The sequence below is a fragment of the Phaethon aethereus genome (genome assembly GCF_964289735.1).
Source record: "Phaethon aethereus genome assembly, chromosome: W".
In the NCBI taxonomy this organism is placed as follows: Eukaryota; Metazoa; Chordata; class Aves; order Phaethontiformes; family Phaethontidae; genus Phaethon; species Phaethon aethereus.
This window is the reverse complement of record NC_138581.1, coordinates 31,886,557-31,903,619: the sequence shown is the minus strand read 5'-3', so window position 1 is coordinate 31,903,619 and position 17,063 is coordinate 31,886,557. Positions and strand designations below refer to the sequence as shown.

The following is a 17,063-nucleotide window of genomic DNA, read 5'->3' as shown; positions in this document are numbered from 1 at the left end:
TCTTATGAGGAGGAGCTGAGGGAACTGGGGCTGTTTAGTCTGGTGAAGAGGAGGCTGCGAAGAGACCTTATTGTTCTCTACAACTACCTGAAAGGGGGTTGTGGCGACGAGGGTGTTGGTCTCTTCTCCCAAGTAACTAGCAATAGAATGAGCGGAAATGGCCTCAAGTTGTGCCAGGGGAGCTTTAGACTAGACATTAGGAAAATTTCTTTATTGAGAGATTGGTCTAAGCATTGGAACAAGCTGCCCAGGGAGGTGGTGGAGTCACCATCACTGGAGGTGTTCAAAAAACGTGTAGACGTGGCACTCCAGGACATAGTTTAGTGGGCTTGGTGGTGTTGAGTTGATGGTTGGACTTGATGATCTTAAAGGTCTTTTCAAACCTTAACGATTCTGTGATTCTGTGACAAAAAATTAAACCTGTAACCTTGTTTCTGAGTCAGGTGCCTTTTGTGAATTCTAAAGCGTCTTAAACTATTGGCAGCTTGTCTCAGTGCTGTGTATTTGTGGTCAGCGCTGGAGTTTCTGGTGTAGATGGGTGGAAGTCGGTTTGTATTTAGGGTTGTAAATATTTGCCTCCATTAAACCCTGCTTTTTCCCTCTGTCTGAATAGCAAAATTCATGTGGCCTGCACAATACCAGCCTTTTATTCTGGAGACAAATATAACCAATGCATTTGCAAGTTCCAGTCCTGAGAAATTACTCTGAATTAAGGTTTTGACTTTGATCCTGTATCAGTCTCTTTGTTGCTCGTTAGAGAGAGTTATTAGTCTCATCCTTTTCCTGCCAAGTTCAATGAGCATTTATTCTCCTCTGCCATCAGCAGGAGCAGGGCTGGGCATGGTTTATATGAGTATATACTCTTCTCTGCAGGTTCCTCAGCCACGCTCATCACCACAGTCTCTAGGCATCTCTGCTGCTTCTTTGTCCCTCAGGAAAGGTGGCCTTGGACATGTATCCCCCTGCTCTTACCTGTGTGGAAAGGACAGAATTGGCCCACCTTGCACTTACACACCCTGGTAGGCATGCCACTTTCCCAAGACAAGTGGGAAAAGGCGCTTTTCTCTCCAAGAGGAATAAAATCTGCAAGAGAAAAAAAATATATCAGCACGTTTCACACACCACAGGGGAAGCAGAAGCAAAAAAAATTCACCATTCAGGTTCCCCAGACAGCAGTCTGGTAAACCCCTGTTATTCAGGCATGGCACAAAAATAGTTCCCAACATTTTCTCACACTCTGGAGAATGTTTTTAACCAGGCCTGCGGGAGAAAGATGGACTTCACAACTCTATGAGAGATATATTCCAAAGCCATTTATTGTCTTGTCTGACTCCAATATATATCATAATTTTTGTTTAGTCACCGCGCACACACTCATAATTGGTTACAGCTTGTTACACACATTATTGCAATTGGCTATATACAAAATATCATGTGCTGTCCATGCGCCTCTCACACAGTCAGGATTCGCTGCCTGCAGGTGTCCATGCGCTCCTTTGCTTCCTCTTAGGTGTTTACCACAGCTCCTTCTCCTCAAGGCCGAGCCGTGCAGATATCCAGCTGTTTACCAGCTTCTCAATGCCACAGCTCCTTCTCCTTAAGGTCGAGCCATGCAGAGTGATCCCAACATCTCCCCCTTTTTGTTTATCTATAAAAAAAACCTGATGGATCATTCGCAACCCGAGGACTGTGAGGAAGATGGACCATCTGTACATTCTTGTATCGTCCTGTGCCGCGAACTCAGCCCAGCAGTCAGTAGGTGCCAGCTTTACGTGGGCGTCCCCACGGAGGCAACGATGGCCTTGTCGTACACCGTCCCACTGCCCTTCGGGAAATCCCGGTATTTATACATTTGCCAAGGAACAAGTTTCAACACACGTGGCCAGCGAGTGTCGGAATATGACTCGGTTGCCACCTCTCAACACAGGGGGCCTATGGCGTATGCGCCCGCTGGCCAGACGTGCTGCACGCACCACAGCCATCCTGTCTATTGGTTCATAGGCTTTGTTCACACGGCATATTACCATAATCCAGCAGTCACATATCAACTATGCTTAAGCCAATAGCAGAATGTTACAAGGCAAACAATTCTAGCTGTACTACTCCTAGCGATGGAAACTACTCCTAGCGATGGAAAAAGCGCCTGCACAAAGCTATGAAAACCAATATTATATCTTACCAAAGGATTTGTAGTTATAGAGCGCTTTGCCCTAAAAGCTTACCATGTTCCTCTAATGATACCGCTAATTTCAGTGTGATTAATTATTTGCAAATTAGGAACTGGGACGCCCATGGTACAGTCCCCTGACCAGTTCCCAGGCAGCTGTTTCCCAGCCCATTGATCTCCACACAGCCACCATAACCCTTCTGGCAGATTGAAAAGGGATTGCCCGGGGAGGAAAGAGACAGACAGATGGTGTCCTGTCCTGTTTGATTTGCTAATGTTACCCATACATTTTCTTTTGGCTGTGGTGGCATCCAGATTGTGATGACACCTGATAGTGTCAAGATGTGTCCGACAATGACGATGGTGACTGTTTCGCCCATGGTTTTACCCATTTTGCGGGTACCCAGTGAGTTCCAGAATCTGTAATGACACAAGCATAACCTCGTCCCCAGGTTAGCAGTTGAAAAGGTCCTTCCCACATATTCTTTTCCAAATTTTTAACTTTTACTTGCACATTTTGTGTTAACTCAAACAGACTTCCTGTCATTCCTTTTACATGTTTTATTATGGGAGGTACTGTTTCTCCTTCTGCTAGACGCAAATAATTTAACACATATAAGGCTTTATTCAAACGTTCTTGGGGTGGTGTGGCAGCCTCTCCCCCTTTTTGTTTTTGCAATAAACACTTCAGGGGATGATTCATTCGTTCAACAATAGCTTGTCCAGTTGTGGAATGCAGTATTCCAGTAACATGCGTCACTCCCCATTGAGCAAAAAATCATTGGGTTGACTGGGCTACGTAACCAGGACCATTATCGGTTTTAATTTGTAGGGGTATACCATGGGCTGCAAATGCAGCTCGCAAATGCTTTTGTCCATGCCTACTAGTTTCTCCTGTTTGTGCAGTGGCCCAAACTACTGCAGAATAGCAATCAATTGAAACATGAACATATTTAAATCTTCCAAAGTCCTGATAACAGATTCAACAATGGTGTCATTTCTACATTTGTTATTCCACAAATATTACAAATCCAATTCAAGTCTCCCACTAATTTTTGAACATCGTTCAATGTTCTGATTTCGGTTCTCACCATCACATTCTGTGGAAAATTTTTTTTGTTTGTTTGTTTTTTTAGGAATTACAAATACAGGTGTATTCCATGGACTTGTAGTGGGTTTAATATGTTTCTTTTCTAATTGCTCTTTTGCCAATTCCTGTAGCTTAGCGACCTTTTCTTGAGATAGCGGCCATTGATCCACCCAAACCGGTGTATCAGTTTTCCATGTCAATTTGAATGTCGGTCGCTCCTCAATGACCGCTCCACAAAGTGTTCAGGAGTGCTACTTAGAACACAACTCATTTGTCCCAAAACGTCTCTCCCTAGCAAATTGATTGGGATCGGAGCTACATATGGTTTTACTGTTACTGTATACCCATCTGGGTTCTTACATTGCAAGTGTACTGAACTTTGCATGGTATTAGAGACGCCTCCAACCCCAATCAACCCATGGGCTGGATTATGTGTTGGCCAGGTTGCAGGCCAGTCCCTGCTGGAAATAATGGTTACATCTGCTCCCGTATCTATTAGCATATGACAACTCCATTCTTTTGGGTCTGCTTGATTGTTGCAAAAAGTCATTTTTAAGGTAGGTTTTCATTGCCCTATTTCAAGTGCCCAAAAAACTTCTGGCAGATTGCAAGTTACCCAAAATTCTCTATCCCCCCAACTCTGTTACACCGTATACACCGTGGGGAGAGTGTCTTATTCAAATATACTCTTTGATTCCCTGCAAAAGAAATTATACATTTGTGACAATAATTACAACGACATAGAACAAACCGAGAACACCGTTTTACAAATATGGCATATTGAAGTTCCTGCTCTTGACTGTCCAGGGAGTGCCGCCGAAACAGTCAATGAGCCGTCATTCCCCATACAAAAGAGCGAAAGCATCAGCTAGCAATATGTTGGAGTTGGACTCTGCGTCCGTGGGACATGTGACAGGATCTTCTGGTCTTTAGCGGTGGGGTGGGGGCACGGGTGGGGGGTGGGAGCGGGGGTCGCTCGTTCTCCTCATCCCCAGCTCGGCGTCCCTTCTCTCCTGGGGCTGTGGCAGCAGCAGCTGCTGCCGCTGCCACTGTCCGCTCTGATTTTATCGCCTTTATAGAGTCTCTGACTAATCGCCAGGTTGTTAACACTTTCGCAGCCGTATGATCCCCTTTGGAGGCTGCGTCAAACACCAATTTCCCTGCTTTCTCCCAGGTAGGTAACTCAAAAGCTGTTGCAGAGTCTGCTGCTAGCCCCTGGCTCTTCAAAACAGTCTCGAATAGCAATTGCCACGTTGTTGCTAGCTCCGCTGCTTGCCCATCTCCTTTTGAGACCTGCCCCATTGATCTTTCACACGGGCACACAGGGGAACCTTGAGTACATTGTTCTGGGCAACGTTGTCCCGTCTTGCCCTCACATACATCATCGTAGATCTGTTTCTCTGACTTATCTAATGCAGCCGGTTCACCCGGTGCATCTGGCACCTCAGGAGGTGCAGTCGGAGTCGCTGAAGGTCCTGGACCCTCTGGCTCGGTTAAAAAGGGATTGGTTGAAGATGGTTTAACAGCCTCCTCCATATCAGCTGCGGCTTTTCTCTCTGCCTTCAAGGCTTTTAATGTGGTTAATATCAATTTCCACGCCATCACTAACTCTGCGGCGGTTTTATCTCCGTTCCCAATATGTTCCCATAACATTTTTCCTATCTCCTCCCACATCTCTGCCTTAAATGCCACAGACGGATCGGGGGGGTACCCTTTCTTTCGGCTCCAAATTAGAAGCCTTCTAACTGTATATTCATCATATTTCAGTCTTCTCTTAGAGAGCATGTGCAGCAGGAGTCTGACTATCGCCCCTTCTTCATGCGATGTGTTCTGCCCCATGCCACCCCAGTTGCCCACCTCACCTCGCTGGGTGCTTTTCCATTGCAACGTATTAATTTTTCTTTTTCCTTGCATCAGTCCTGCTGACTGCAATTCTTCCAACTGGGCTTCTCCCGCAGCGTCCTCTGCGCTCGACTGGTGTTCAACGATGAGATCCCATAGATCATATCATGTCAGGGTCACCAGTTGCGGGAGAAGGATGGACTTCACAGCTCTATGAGAGTTATATTCCGAAGCCGTTTATTGTCTTGTCTGAATCCAATATATATCATAATTTTTGCTTAGCCACTGCGCACACACTCATGATTGGTTACAGCTTGTTACACACATTATTGCAATTGGCTATATACAAAATATCACGCGCTGTCCATGCGCCTCTCACACAGTCAGGATTCGCTGCCTGCAGGTGTCCATGCGCTCCTTTGCTTCCTCTTAGGTGTTTACCACAGCTCCTTCTCCTCAAGGCCGAGCCGTGCAGATATCCAGCTGTTTACCAGCTTCTCAATGCCACAGCTCCTTCTTAAGGTCGAGCCATACAGAGTGATCCCAACACAGGCCCTTTCCTGCCTTACTGGCCCCATGCTCGGCTTTTCCCTACAAGCCTTGCCTGGCTTTGCAGGATGAGATTGTGGCAGTTAGCTCAACTTCTGTGGATAATTGCTAACTCAACCCAATTGATTTCCCACAAGAAACAAGGAAGGACTTTGAATCATAAAACTGAATGTCAGTTTATATGATAACACATCATACATGGGCTCCTATCCCTACTGGAGGCAGGGATGTATTAATACAGGACAAACACTGCATACCTGTGGAAGGCTTAGCTTTTGGACCTGAATTCTAGTTGTGATCCTGTGGTAAGAAGTTATTGAGAGTCTCTCCTAAATGAGAAGCTAATTTAAATCCCCTCTTGCACTGAATACACAAAGAAAGCTCCATGTACTGTCCAAGTTTTAAGGTACATTTCAGCAACAAGTAGAACAAGCTCTGAAAATTTAGGCAAACAATATACTATTTAAAAATACAGCTGCAAAATGTTTCACTTTTTTTTAAATAAAGGAAGCAAGCTCCCAAGAATCAATGTGAGATAAAAGAGAAAGGCACACAGGGGACATCACAGGTTGCCAGGAAGAGAAGCAGGGAGGCAGCAACATTTTCTGCTGTGGGGTGTGTTAGTCTGTTGAGTTGCTGTCCAGGGAAACGGTAATAACACAGGCTTTTGGTGTCAAGCTAGGCTGGACTAACATTAAATGGTGGTGCTGCTTTGATGGAGATAATACTTTTCTATCCCCACTGGGCCCCTCAGTGGCAGCCTCAGTAGGAGGAGAAAAGTAAAAGGATAAATTCCCTTGCCCAGCACAAAGCACGGTCTTAGAGTCCATGCAGCAACCAGGTGCAGATAGAGGCAAGGTCTCTGCCCTTTCTCTGCCCCAGCTGGTTCTCATCCAGAAGCTCCATGACCATCTTAGTGTGGTGTTGTCAACAAGCTGCCGCGAGTCAGGATATGCTAGCTTTAGCCCCTGGTAACCTTGGAGGCAATGGGACACAGCTTGTCCAGCCTTTGCAGTGTCCCTGCTTGGGAGATGGAGAGCTATTAATTCTGCTATACCTTTTGCTGCTATCAAATCCAGGTTTCTGCAGCCGTATGGTGGCCAGCCAGGCTGTTGCCCTAATTTTGCTTTTCCCCTTTGTATCCCATATGCAGAGAAGCAGAGGGAGCTGGCTTGGAAGGGCTCCCTGAAGAATGGCAACATGGGAAGCCCAGTTAATCAGCAGCCCAAGAAGAACAATGTGATGGCACGAACAAGGTAAAGGACTGGAAAAGCACTTAGCTGTGCTCTAAGATGCAATCCCTAATGACCTTAGGATGGGCAAGGATGATGTTCATTGCTATTCGCCTACTGCCAAACGCGCTGTGAGAGCAGTGATGGCCCTTCCCAGAGCTGGCAGGCCCAGACACTGTGCTGTGTTGCATCCCATCTCCTGGGGAGATGCAGGGACTCAGGGTGGGCTGAGGACTGGGGCTGAGGCCCCAGCTGGGCTCAGGACTGGTGACAGTGCAGCCTGAAGGAGGCAGAGGCAGCCCAGCCTGGTCAAAAGTGGGGGTTTGATATGGCTGTCTTGCATGTTCTGGGTAACCTCACATAACACATAATCCCGCCAGCAGGAGAGTGTACGATGCTGCTTCATGTAATGCAATCTGGTTTAGAGCTTAGTTCTGCCTTGGCTGCTTTTATCCCAGTAGTTCCCCTGTTCCTTTTTGATGATGACCCCTTCCCCATACTGATTGACTTAACAAAGGCTTGTGAATAATCCATCTCTCTGTGCTTTGCTATCCTCCTCTGCACTTTGAACAGCATGGTCATACTTTGCTGGAGCTGCTTTGGCACATCCCTGTATGACAGTATTAGACAGTGCTACAAACTGCTGTAAAGAAAAGATGTTCTTAGCTGAATACTTTCTTTTAGAGTATTTCTATTTTTTCCAAGATTCAGTACACCAATGTATCACTTACCTGCATTCAGGAGGAAGGAACCCCCCAAGTTCATGGGATTGCATGCTTTGCATGCTACTAGAAAGGTGGCAGTTTTTATTGGAGGACCTCACTTAGAATGACAACAAAATCTGCATGAAATGCTGGATGTTTATTGATGAATGAGAAAGTTGCATGGATTACCATATATTAAGTAGAACAGGAGCTGCAGGTCAGAGCCTCTCTATGCAACACATCTGACAGATGAGGTTCTTTGTTCACATTAATTCCCAAAACCCACAATAGTAGTCATAAATCATGCCAGGACTTTGTCAAGTTTTATTTGTAAGCCCCTGCAATGTTGTTGAAATACACAGCATTGCTCACTGCTCTGTGTTTGGTTGTTGAGACCATATAAAGGAGCCAGGCCCTTAGTGTCAGCAAGAAATTCAGCAAATGCTCTCAGATGGCTTTTCCATGCTTCTCCTTGTCTTCCAAATACAAGCTGGAAAAACTTGGTTTCTTTTGGCAATAGGCTGCACGCTAGCTTCCCAAGAGGAATGATAGCAGATTTGCTGCTTGAGAAATTTAGAAACACTGAAATTAGTGGAGGAAGATGCTAAGGGAAAGAAGATGGGATAAGTACAGGTGCCTACCTGTACGATTAGTGACTTCTCCTTGGAGAGGCTGCTGTTTCCAAGCTGCTGATGGAAAGAAGAGTGATTTAGGTGGGGAAGGGCAGAGCAGTGACAAAAGCTTTCCAACAGCCAGCTCAATTTTATTCTATTTGTGGACACCTGAGCACTGTTCAGAGGACATGTGGATGCCTCCACAGCCAAGCAAAGCCTGCTGGCAGTAGACTTGCTTTTCTTAGTTACTTTTCACACAGCTTTTAGAAGCATCCCTTGGTATCTGCAAAACAGAGGTTTGCATCCATTGCTTTAATAGCAGATGTAGCCAAGCTCCATTGTTCCCATATGGCTGGGAAGTGTCTGGCACAGGGTCTCACTGGCCCATGTCTTTTCATCTCCCAGCTCCCTTGGCTTTCTGGGAACCAAGCAGCACCACAAGCACAGCCCTAGTAATACCTCAGAATGGTTTGATCTGTTTTGCCACAGACAGGGCAACCCCGGGAAGGCAGAAATGCCACAAGCTTGTTCAAGCAGCTCCTTTCACAAGATAATGGCTGCAGTACAATGGGAGATACTCCAGTGGGATACACTGCAAAATGTCCAGGTTATGGTAGTTCTTTAAGTAAGTCTGACCTGTTGGCTTCCTCTGGTCTCTGCAGGAGGAGAATAAGCTTAAAGCCATTTCCATTTTTTTAACAGTTCTGCTCTTCACCTCATCAAACATGTTTTCCTTCATTCAGACAAACCCCATTGCCTCTCCTAGTCTCTACTCCACCTCCTCCTCCTTCCCCAAGACTTCTGTTCTTCTGTATTATCTGTATGAATTTCTGACATCCAGCCTCTAGTACCAGGTTGCCTTCACTATTCGGTCTTCTCCTGGGGCAGGGGCACAGACAGCCTTAGAGGTAAAAGGATCTGAATCCATAACATGCTCAGTCTCCCTAAGGGCAAATAAAATGTGAACAAGGTTGGGGTGATGCTGGCATACTCACTGTGAGCACAGGCAGACCCTACAACACCATCCGCATCACTTCCACACAGACAGATATTGTAGGATAACCTAAACTAATATTTTGGCATAACATATGTCATACTTTATCCCCATCCAGCAACTAAGAACCACACAGCCGCTCACTCATTCCCTCCCCCGGGGGATGGGGGAGAGAATCAGAAGAGTAAAAGTGAGAAAACTCATGGGCTGAAATAAAAACAGTTTAATAGGTAAAGCAAAAGCTGCAAACGTAAGCAAAGCAAGGGATTCATTCACTACTTCCCATCAGCACACAGGTGTTCAGCCATCTCCAGGAAAGCAGGGCTCCATCACGCATAACAGTTACTTGGGAAGACACACACCATAACTCTGAACGACCACCCCTTCCTTCTTCTTCCCCCAGCCTTATATGCTGAGCATGACGTCTTATGGTATGGAATATCCCTTTGGCCAGTTGGGGTCAGCTGTCCTGGCTATGCTCCTGTCCTGGTTTCAGCCAGGATAGAGCTGGTTTTCCTCACAGAAGCTAGTGTGAGACTGTGTTTTGGATTTGGGATGAGGAACTGTTGATAATGTGCTGATGTTTTGGGTTGTTGCTGAGCCGTCAAGGACAGTCCAGCTTCTTGTGCTGGCCTGCCAGCAAGCAGGCTGGGGGTGCATGGGGAGCTGGGAGGGGACACAGCCGGGACAGCTGACCCAGACTGGCCAAAGAGATATTCCCTACCATACGACGTCATGCCCAGTACATAAAGTGGAGTTGGCCGGGGGGGCGGAAATCGCTGCTCGGGGACGGGCTGTCGATCACGGGGTGGTGAGCAATTTCTGTATTGGGCCTCACTTGTTCTTGTACATTCCTTTGTTGGTATTATCATTATTGTTCCCTTCTTTCTTTCTGTCCTATTAAACCGTGTTTATCTCAACCCACGAGGTTTTTCCTAATTCTCTCCCCCGTCCCACTGTGGGAGGGGGAGTGAGCGAGCGGCTGTGTGGTGCTTAGTTGCCAGCTGAGGCTAAACCACGACAGCTCCCTCCCAGCTTCTTGTGCATCCCCAGCCTACTCGCTGGCAGGGCGGTGTGAGAAGCAGAAAAGGCCTTGACTCTGTGTAAGCACTGCTCAGCAATAACGAAAACATCTCTATATTATCAACGCTGTTTCCAGCACAAATCCAAAACATAGCCCCATACTAGCTACTATGAAGACAATTAACTCTATCCCAGACAAAACCAGCACATTCTCCACCCCTTATTCCATATCATTTGCATCATGCTCAGGTCCTACACTATCCAATACAACCTCATTAACCACCACCCCCCTTCCCATCCTTTGATATAATACACAGATATCATTCCCTTAGTCTATGGACCACCCCTGTGAAATGTCTGTAAAATGTCCACAAATGTCCACTGAGTTCATTTAGTCCATGACTTTGGTCTCCACCTCTTAGTGTGGTCACAGGAGAGGTGGTGTGTTGCATAGAGTTATCGGGCACCAAGGCAACTCAGGTTGGGACACTGCTGCACTTGCACTGCTTGTTGTGAGGCTTTTCCTCCGTGGTTCAGGTGCTTCCTGCTTCTGCTATAGTAATTCCTATAACATGCAACTCAAATCATGGGTTACAACAATTTAGAGGTACTTCCATTACAATCTCCACCCCTGGCCCCTTTGGACTAGGCCATAGGGTTTAACATTGCAATGAATTCCTCCTCTTGCCTCTAACTTGGCAGCAAGAGGTTCCTGCTATAATACCTTTGATATACAGCAGTCACAGCAGTGGTGACATACAGCATCATGTAACACTGACATCATACAACTGAAATCATGGATTATTTTCACCCAGAATTAAATCACCTTGAGGTACACATTGGACTCCCCTATCCTTCTGCATTACCCACCAAGTGCACCCAGGTCCCTGAGCAAAAACAATCCCACGAGTAAGTTTACCCTTTCCTGAGGAAGGAATAACCCAGACTGTTTTTCCCAAGTATTTCCTTATATGTACTACGGGGATCTTCTCTCCTTCTACAGTGCGCAGGGGTTTTGATTGGGCAGGGCCAGGTCGACTGGCAGATCCTCTAGTGTTAACTAGCCAAGTGGCTTCAGCTAAATGTGTATCCCAGTGCTTGAATGTCTCAGCACCCATTGCTCTCAGTGTAGTTTTTAGCAGTCTATTATATCATTAAATTTTCCCAGAGGCTGGAGCATGATAGGGGATGTGATACACTCAGTCAGTGCCATACTGTTTGGCCCAAGGGTGTCCAGCATCGCTGGCACTGTTGGATACAGATGGAAATTTGTGGTCCCGAGTCAGCAGCCCGGCTCCGTGAGCCATCCGCCGCTCTCTGGAGCTGCCAGTACCTGGAGTTTCATGGTGACTCAATGGCTGGAAAATCACAGGGGCTGTGCCAGAGGGCTATGCTTAAGTTTCTTCCTATTTCTTCCCTGTGTCGCGTTGTAGCACTTGGGTGTTGGGGTGGGCTCAGGTTTCAGCCTGCCTCAGCATCTGAAATGCTGAGCGCTCCCAAAGCACTGAATAGGCTCTATTAAGAGAGGATTGGGGGGGGGCGAAACGGGGCGCTGGGTCCCGCTGTCGGGCGGTTTGTCTCGGAGGATGGAGATGAGCAGGAGTGAGATTAACACCTGCGGGAGCATTGAGGAGAGAGGCTGTTGGGATGATAGGGTGGTAGATGAAGCACGTCTTGTACCAGGCAGGAATTGGGCTGTGGGACCAAAAAGACAGCGGCAAAGATGCCGAAATCTTTAATGGCTAACTGTGTATCTTATACATCATATGTGGCAAGCGAAATAAGTTGTTCATGGACTGATGCCTCATGCTGGGGTTTTGTACGCCCGCCCGCTGGATCAGCCATGCTGGGCCACATCCCTGTCTGATGCTGGCTCCCTTGGTGGGAGCGATGAAATTGTAGTTATCACTCTCGTTTCTTTTTTTTTGTCAGAGATTTATATCATCCCAGCGTGCTGGCACGTGGATCCGCTTGTATTTGATGTTTTGCTTTCGCCGCAGTTGGGCATGAGCTGGGTGGTTTTAGAGGATGCCTCTCCGAGAACCGCTGGCCCCGGCAGGTGCCGAGGAGCTGGCTGCTGGGCTCTGGGTTACCCCATGGACCGCGGCTTCAGGGCCAGGCTGCCTCCTGCTCCCCCAGGGGCTGTAGGACATCTGCGCTTTGCAGATGAGCTCCGTATTCGTGTGCCCCCCCCCCGGATTTGGGGTTCATCCTCTGGGTGCTCAGTGCTGTTTAATCCTGGTTTATGAACCAGCCGGCATCAGCGGGGCTGCTTGTTTCCTTTTGCTCAAGGCAGCCTCGTTACTCTGTTAAATCACGACTCTGCTTAAAATCACGAGACTTGGGGAGGAAAAAAATAATCCTGGATTGTTTTTTATTTTGCTTTCTGATTCTGGAGAGGCTGCGAATGCAGGTGGGGACAAGCCTTCGCCGTCCCTTCCTGCTCCCCCTGGCAGGGAGGCGAGACGCCAGCCCGAATCCCGCGACTCGGGAGCCGAGGCTCGGCGAAGCTCGTGCCCTTCGCACCACTGCGATGCCTGCGGCAGCTGCCTCTTGGCCAGGCCCCCGCTGCCTCGGCACGCCCCGGCCAGAGGGTTGGTTGCACATGCTTACGTCACGGTGCCTGAGAAAACACGCCGGTGACGCACTGGGTCCCCTCCTCCTGCCCGCGGACACATGCTGCTTGGAGCGCAGCCAGCTCCAAGAAACACCCCCGCGCGATGGAGAGGACGAAGCTGCCGGGGATGTGGAGACATAGCAGCGCTTGTTGTTTATGTGCTTAAAAATCCATCTGCGGCGGAGCCGGGGGACAGGCGCGGATTCCCGGGAGGCGATGGACGGATAAGTACCGGCACCATGCCCCCCGGCGGGATGAGCTGCCTCCCGGCTGGGGCTGTCCATATCCGACAGCCAGATGCTACAGGGAATTTGCTGCCGTGTCTTGTGGCATCCCCAACGGCGGACAGCTGTCGCTTTGCAGGAGGCGCAGAGACACCATCATCCCACCCCACCCCTGCATCCCGTCCCTGAGCCCCTCGGGTTGGGCAGATTGTCTGTCGCTGCTGCAACCTCAGCGGGGACGGCGAAGGTGGGTGTCTCCCAGAGAGGAGGCGCCGGGTCCCCCCGGCTGTCCCTGTCCTGCTAAGGCAGAGCCGCTGCCTTGGCTTGGGGGTCTGTGCCGCCCACAGTCGCCTGGGGGTGGCTTGTGCGCCGCGAGGATAAACCGAGGGCCCCGAGGTGATCCGGTGCGGTATTCGGGGGGATCTTTACGGGTGGCTCTGTGTGGAGTATTAAGGCACGGACTCTGGCGGGGATTCAAGCCAAAGACATTTATTGCTACAGGTACTTGCTTTTTATACAGTTACAGCTCTCTCACGAGCCACAAAATGCGTCCTGGTTGGTTACCACACACAGTCCACGCGCCTCTCACACAGTCAGGATTTACTGCCTGCAGGTGTCCACGCGCTCCTTTGCTTCCTCTTAGTTGTTTACCACAGCTCCTTCTCCTCAAGGCTGAGCCCTGCAGGTGTCCAGCTGTTTACCAGCTTCTCAATGCCACAGCTCCTTCTCCTCAAGGTTGAGTCCTTGCAGGGTGATCCCAACATCTCCCCCTTTTTGTTTGTCTATAAACAAAACCTAATGGATCATTCGCTGAAGCATGGTGCGCAGACATGAAAGCAAACAAGGAACAATTAACAAAATACAACAAAAGATGGCCAATGTTAATAATGCCGTTTTACACAAAGACTTTAGCCATCTTGTTATGCTCCAGCCATTCAATAACTTGTCAACCCAAGAGGTGTCGTCAGACGCCACGGCATGTAATACCTTGGCATGCCGCCAAATATCATTAACGTCTGTGAGTATTTTTCCGGCATTATCCACATAAGCACAACAGGTCTCGTTTATCAGAGTACAGACTCCACCTGCTTGAGCAGTGAGGATGTCTAATGTTTTATGGTTTTGCCATACTATAGTTCTAAGAGATTGAATCTCTTGCTGCAAGCCTAAAATAGCATCTACAGTGCGATTAGCAATAATTTCCATTTCTGCTGACAGATTAACTATCGCCTTTTCTAACTGTACTATTCCTAATGATGGAAAAAGCGCCCGCACAAAGCTATGAAAACCAGTATTATATCTTACCAAAGGATTTGCACTTTGCTTAGCTCTAAAGGTTTTCCATGTGCCCCTAATGATACCACTAATTTCAGTATGACTAATCAGCCGCAAATTAGGAACCAGGAGGCCCATGGTGCATTCCCCTGTCCAGTTTCTGGGCAGCTGTTTCCTGGCCAAGTGATCTCCACACAGCCACCATAACCCCTCCGGTAAGTTACAGGTGGCATTTATTGCAAGACCGCTATTGGTGGTGCTCCTTCCCCAAAAATAGTCTGCCCATTGCTGCGCCTTACGTCCCTGTGAATAATTCGAAGCGCTGTTGCTGTTGCTGCTGTGAGATACCTTCAGTGCAATGGCTGTCCAGTTTCCCTCGGTCTGATTAAACTTTCCCAGGCTCATACCATTTTCAGCCGTATAATTAACATACACTACTGTTATATTGATTAATGTCAGAGCATAGTGTTGATCTTGATATGGTACAAAGTGGTGTTTGCACTGATAACTTGTATTAAACAGCTCATAGGGATTTTTCTCCATCCAATTGCTCAGAGGAATGCCCAACAACGGGCCCTGGATTTGCTCCGCGGTCCCACAAACCCAACAGTTGGTGATATTAGTGTGATTAACCGCGCTTTGTAAAAGCGACACAAACGTATTTGCTGTAAAGACCACATGGACACTGCTCACAGCTATCAGCCCAAGCAACTCCGGCACCATGGTTTTGCTACCCCTCCCCATTATCTTTGCCTGATATATCGTTCTGTGTTACAACAAAAATATCGAATATACCCAAAATTCTCTATCCTCCCAACTCTGTTGCACTGTATACACCGTGGGGAGAGTGTCTGGTTCAGGTATACACTTTGATTTCCTGTAAAAGAAATGATATATTTATGACGATAATTACAACAACATAGAACAAACCCACAACACCGTTTTACAAATAGGGCATATTGAAGTTCCTGCTCTTGAGCGTCCAGGGAGTGCCGCTGAGACGGTCAACGAGCCGTCATTTCCCATACAGAAGAGCGAAAGTGTCAGCTGGCGATACGTCGGAGTCAGACTCCGTGTCCATGGGATGTGTGACAGGATCTTCTGGTCTTACTGCCGGCCGTACCAACCTGGCCGGTACCCACTTCGCTCTGTCCCCTGTTGAGACACAAGCATACCCTCGACCCCAGGTTACCTACCGCTGCCCTGTCACACAGGTCTGGGACATAAAAAGTACTCTCTGTGTAGGGGTGAGTATAAGGTCCGTCAGCTGCTTGATGTCAAAGGGAGTTAACAGCTGCCCTCTCAGCACAGTGTTTAACAGTCCTTGTGCAAAAGGCGAAGTCAGCCCGTGCTGCATGACTGTCTTTCGTACCTCCTTGACCATCTCCCACCGCATCGGCTCCCAGGTATTTGGTCCATTTTGTCGCGGTACAACAGGGCATGCGATGCGAGTGGCGATCTCCACCTCCCCCTCTGCCAAGGCCTGTTGTCTCATACTTTGCCAATGTTGGGCAGGGTCGTATCTTGACTTGGGGGAAGGATCGCCCCAGGCAGCCCCCTCCTGTTGCAACACGGGCGACCAGCGCTCATGTTCCAGGTCAGGAGGCGGGGGCCAAGAAGGACTCGCCACCTCCGTTGGTTGCGTTAGCAGGGGGGCACTGGGCTCAGGCCGCTCGTTCTCATCGTCCCCAGCTTGGCTTTCTTTCTCTCCCGGGGCTGTGGCAGCAGCAGCTGCTGCCGCCGCTGTCTGCTCTGATTTTATCGCCTTTATAGAGTCTCTGACTAATCTCCAGGTTGTTAACACTTTCGCAGCCGTATGATCCCCTTTAGAGGCTGCCTCAAACACCAATTTCCCTGCTTTCTCCCAAGTATATCTAGCTCAAAAACTGTTGCAGAGTCTGCTGCTATCCCCTGGCTTTTCAAAAATGCTAACAATAATCGTAACGTTGTTTCATCATAAGTAATCCCCCTCTTCTTCAAAATCTTTACTATAATACAAAGGATTGCTTTTTCTTCCAAGGATATTTGCGACCCCATTACTTCACATCCCCAGCTGCTCACCTCTTTGGTGATTATTTGTCCGGACTGCAGCTCTCTGTCCTGCTGCTTCTTTCTTTGTTCAGCTGGGCTACTCCACCGGTCGTTCTCTTACCACGATTCAAGTCCTGATTCGGGGCGCCATTTGTGGAGTATTAAGGCACGGACTCTGGCAGGGATTCAAGCCAAAGACGTTTATTGCTACAGGTACTTGCTTTTTATACAGTTACAGCTCTCTCACGAGCCACAAAATGCGTCCTGGTTGGTTACCACACACAGTCCATGCGCCTCTCACACAGTCAGGATTTACTGCCTGCAGGTGTCCATGCGCTCCTTTGCTTCCTCTTAGTTGTTTACCACAGCTCCTTCTCCTCAAGGCTGAGCCCTGCAGGTGTCCAGCTGTTTACCAGCTTCTCAATGCCACAGCTCCTTCTCCTCAAGGTCGAGTCCTTGCAGGGTGATCCCAACAGCTCTGCAGGGCTGGGGGAGGAATCGGTGTCTCTGATCTGCAACGGGCGCCGGGGCGTGCGGGGAGCAGCTGTGCACGCCATGCCGGCGCTGCCACTGGATGCCCCCGCCTGTCCCACCCACTCCCATCAGGGCCAAGCGGCTGGACCGGTGATTTCACCCTTTATTGCTCCAAAAAGCCCTCCAGAGAACTCCAGTGCTGCTGCAGACCCCTCCAAGGGAAATTA

General features: G+C 48.4%; 1 protein-coding gene across 1 annotated transcript in view; it reads left to right on the top strand.

Moving 5' to 3' along the window:
- LOC309415052 (protein FAM219A-like) overlaps nucleotides 1-17,063 on the top strand; it is a gene marked incomplete at both ends in the record, with an annotated part of 84,968 nt that overhangs the window by 57,555 nt on the left and 10,350 nt on the right. The window contains one exon of the mRNA XM_082012443.1: nucleotides 6,802-6,904. Coding sequence (XP_081868569.1) covers nucleotides 6,802-6,904 — 103 coding nt within the window. The remainder of the gene's footprint in view (nucleotides 1-6,801; nucleotides 6,905-17,063) is intronic.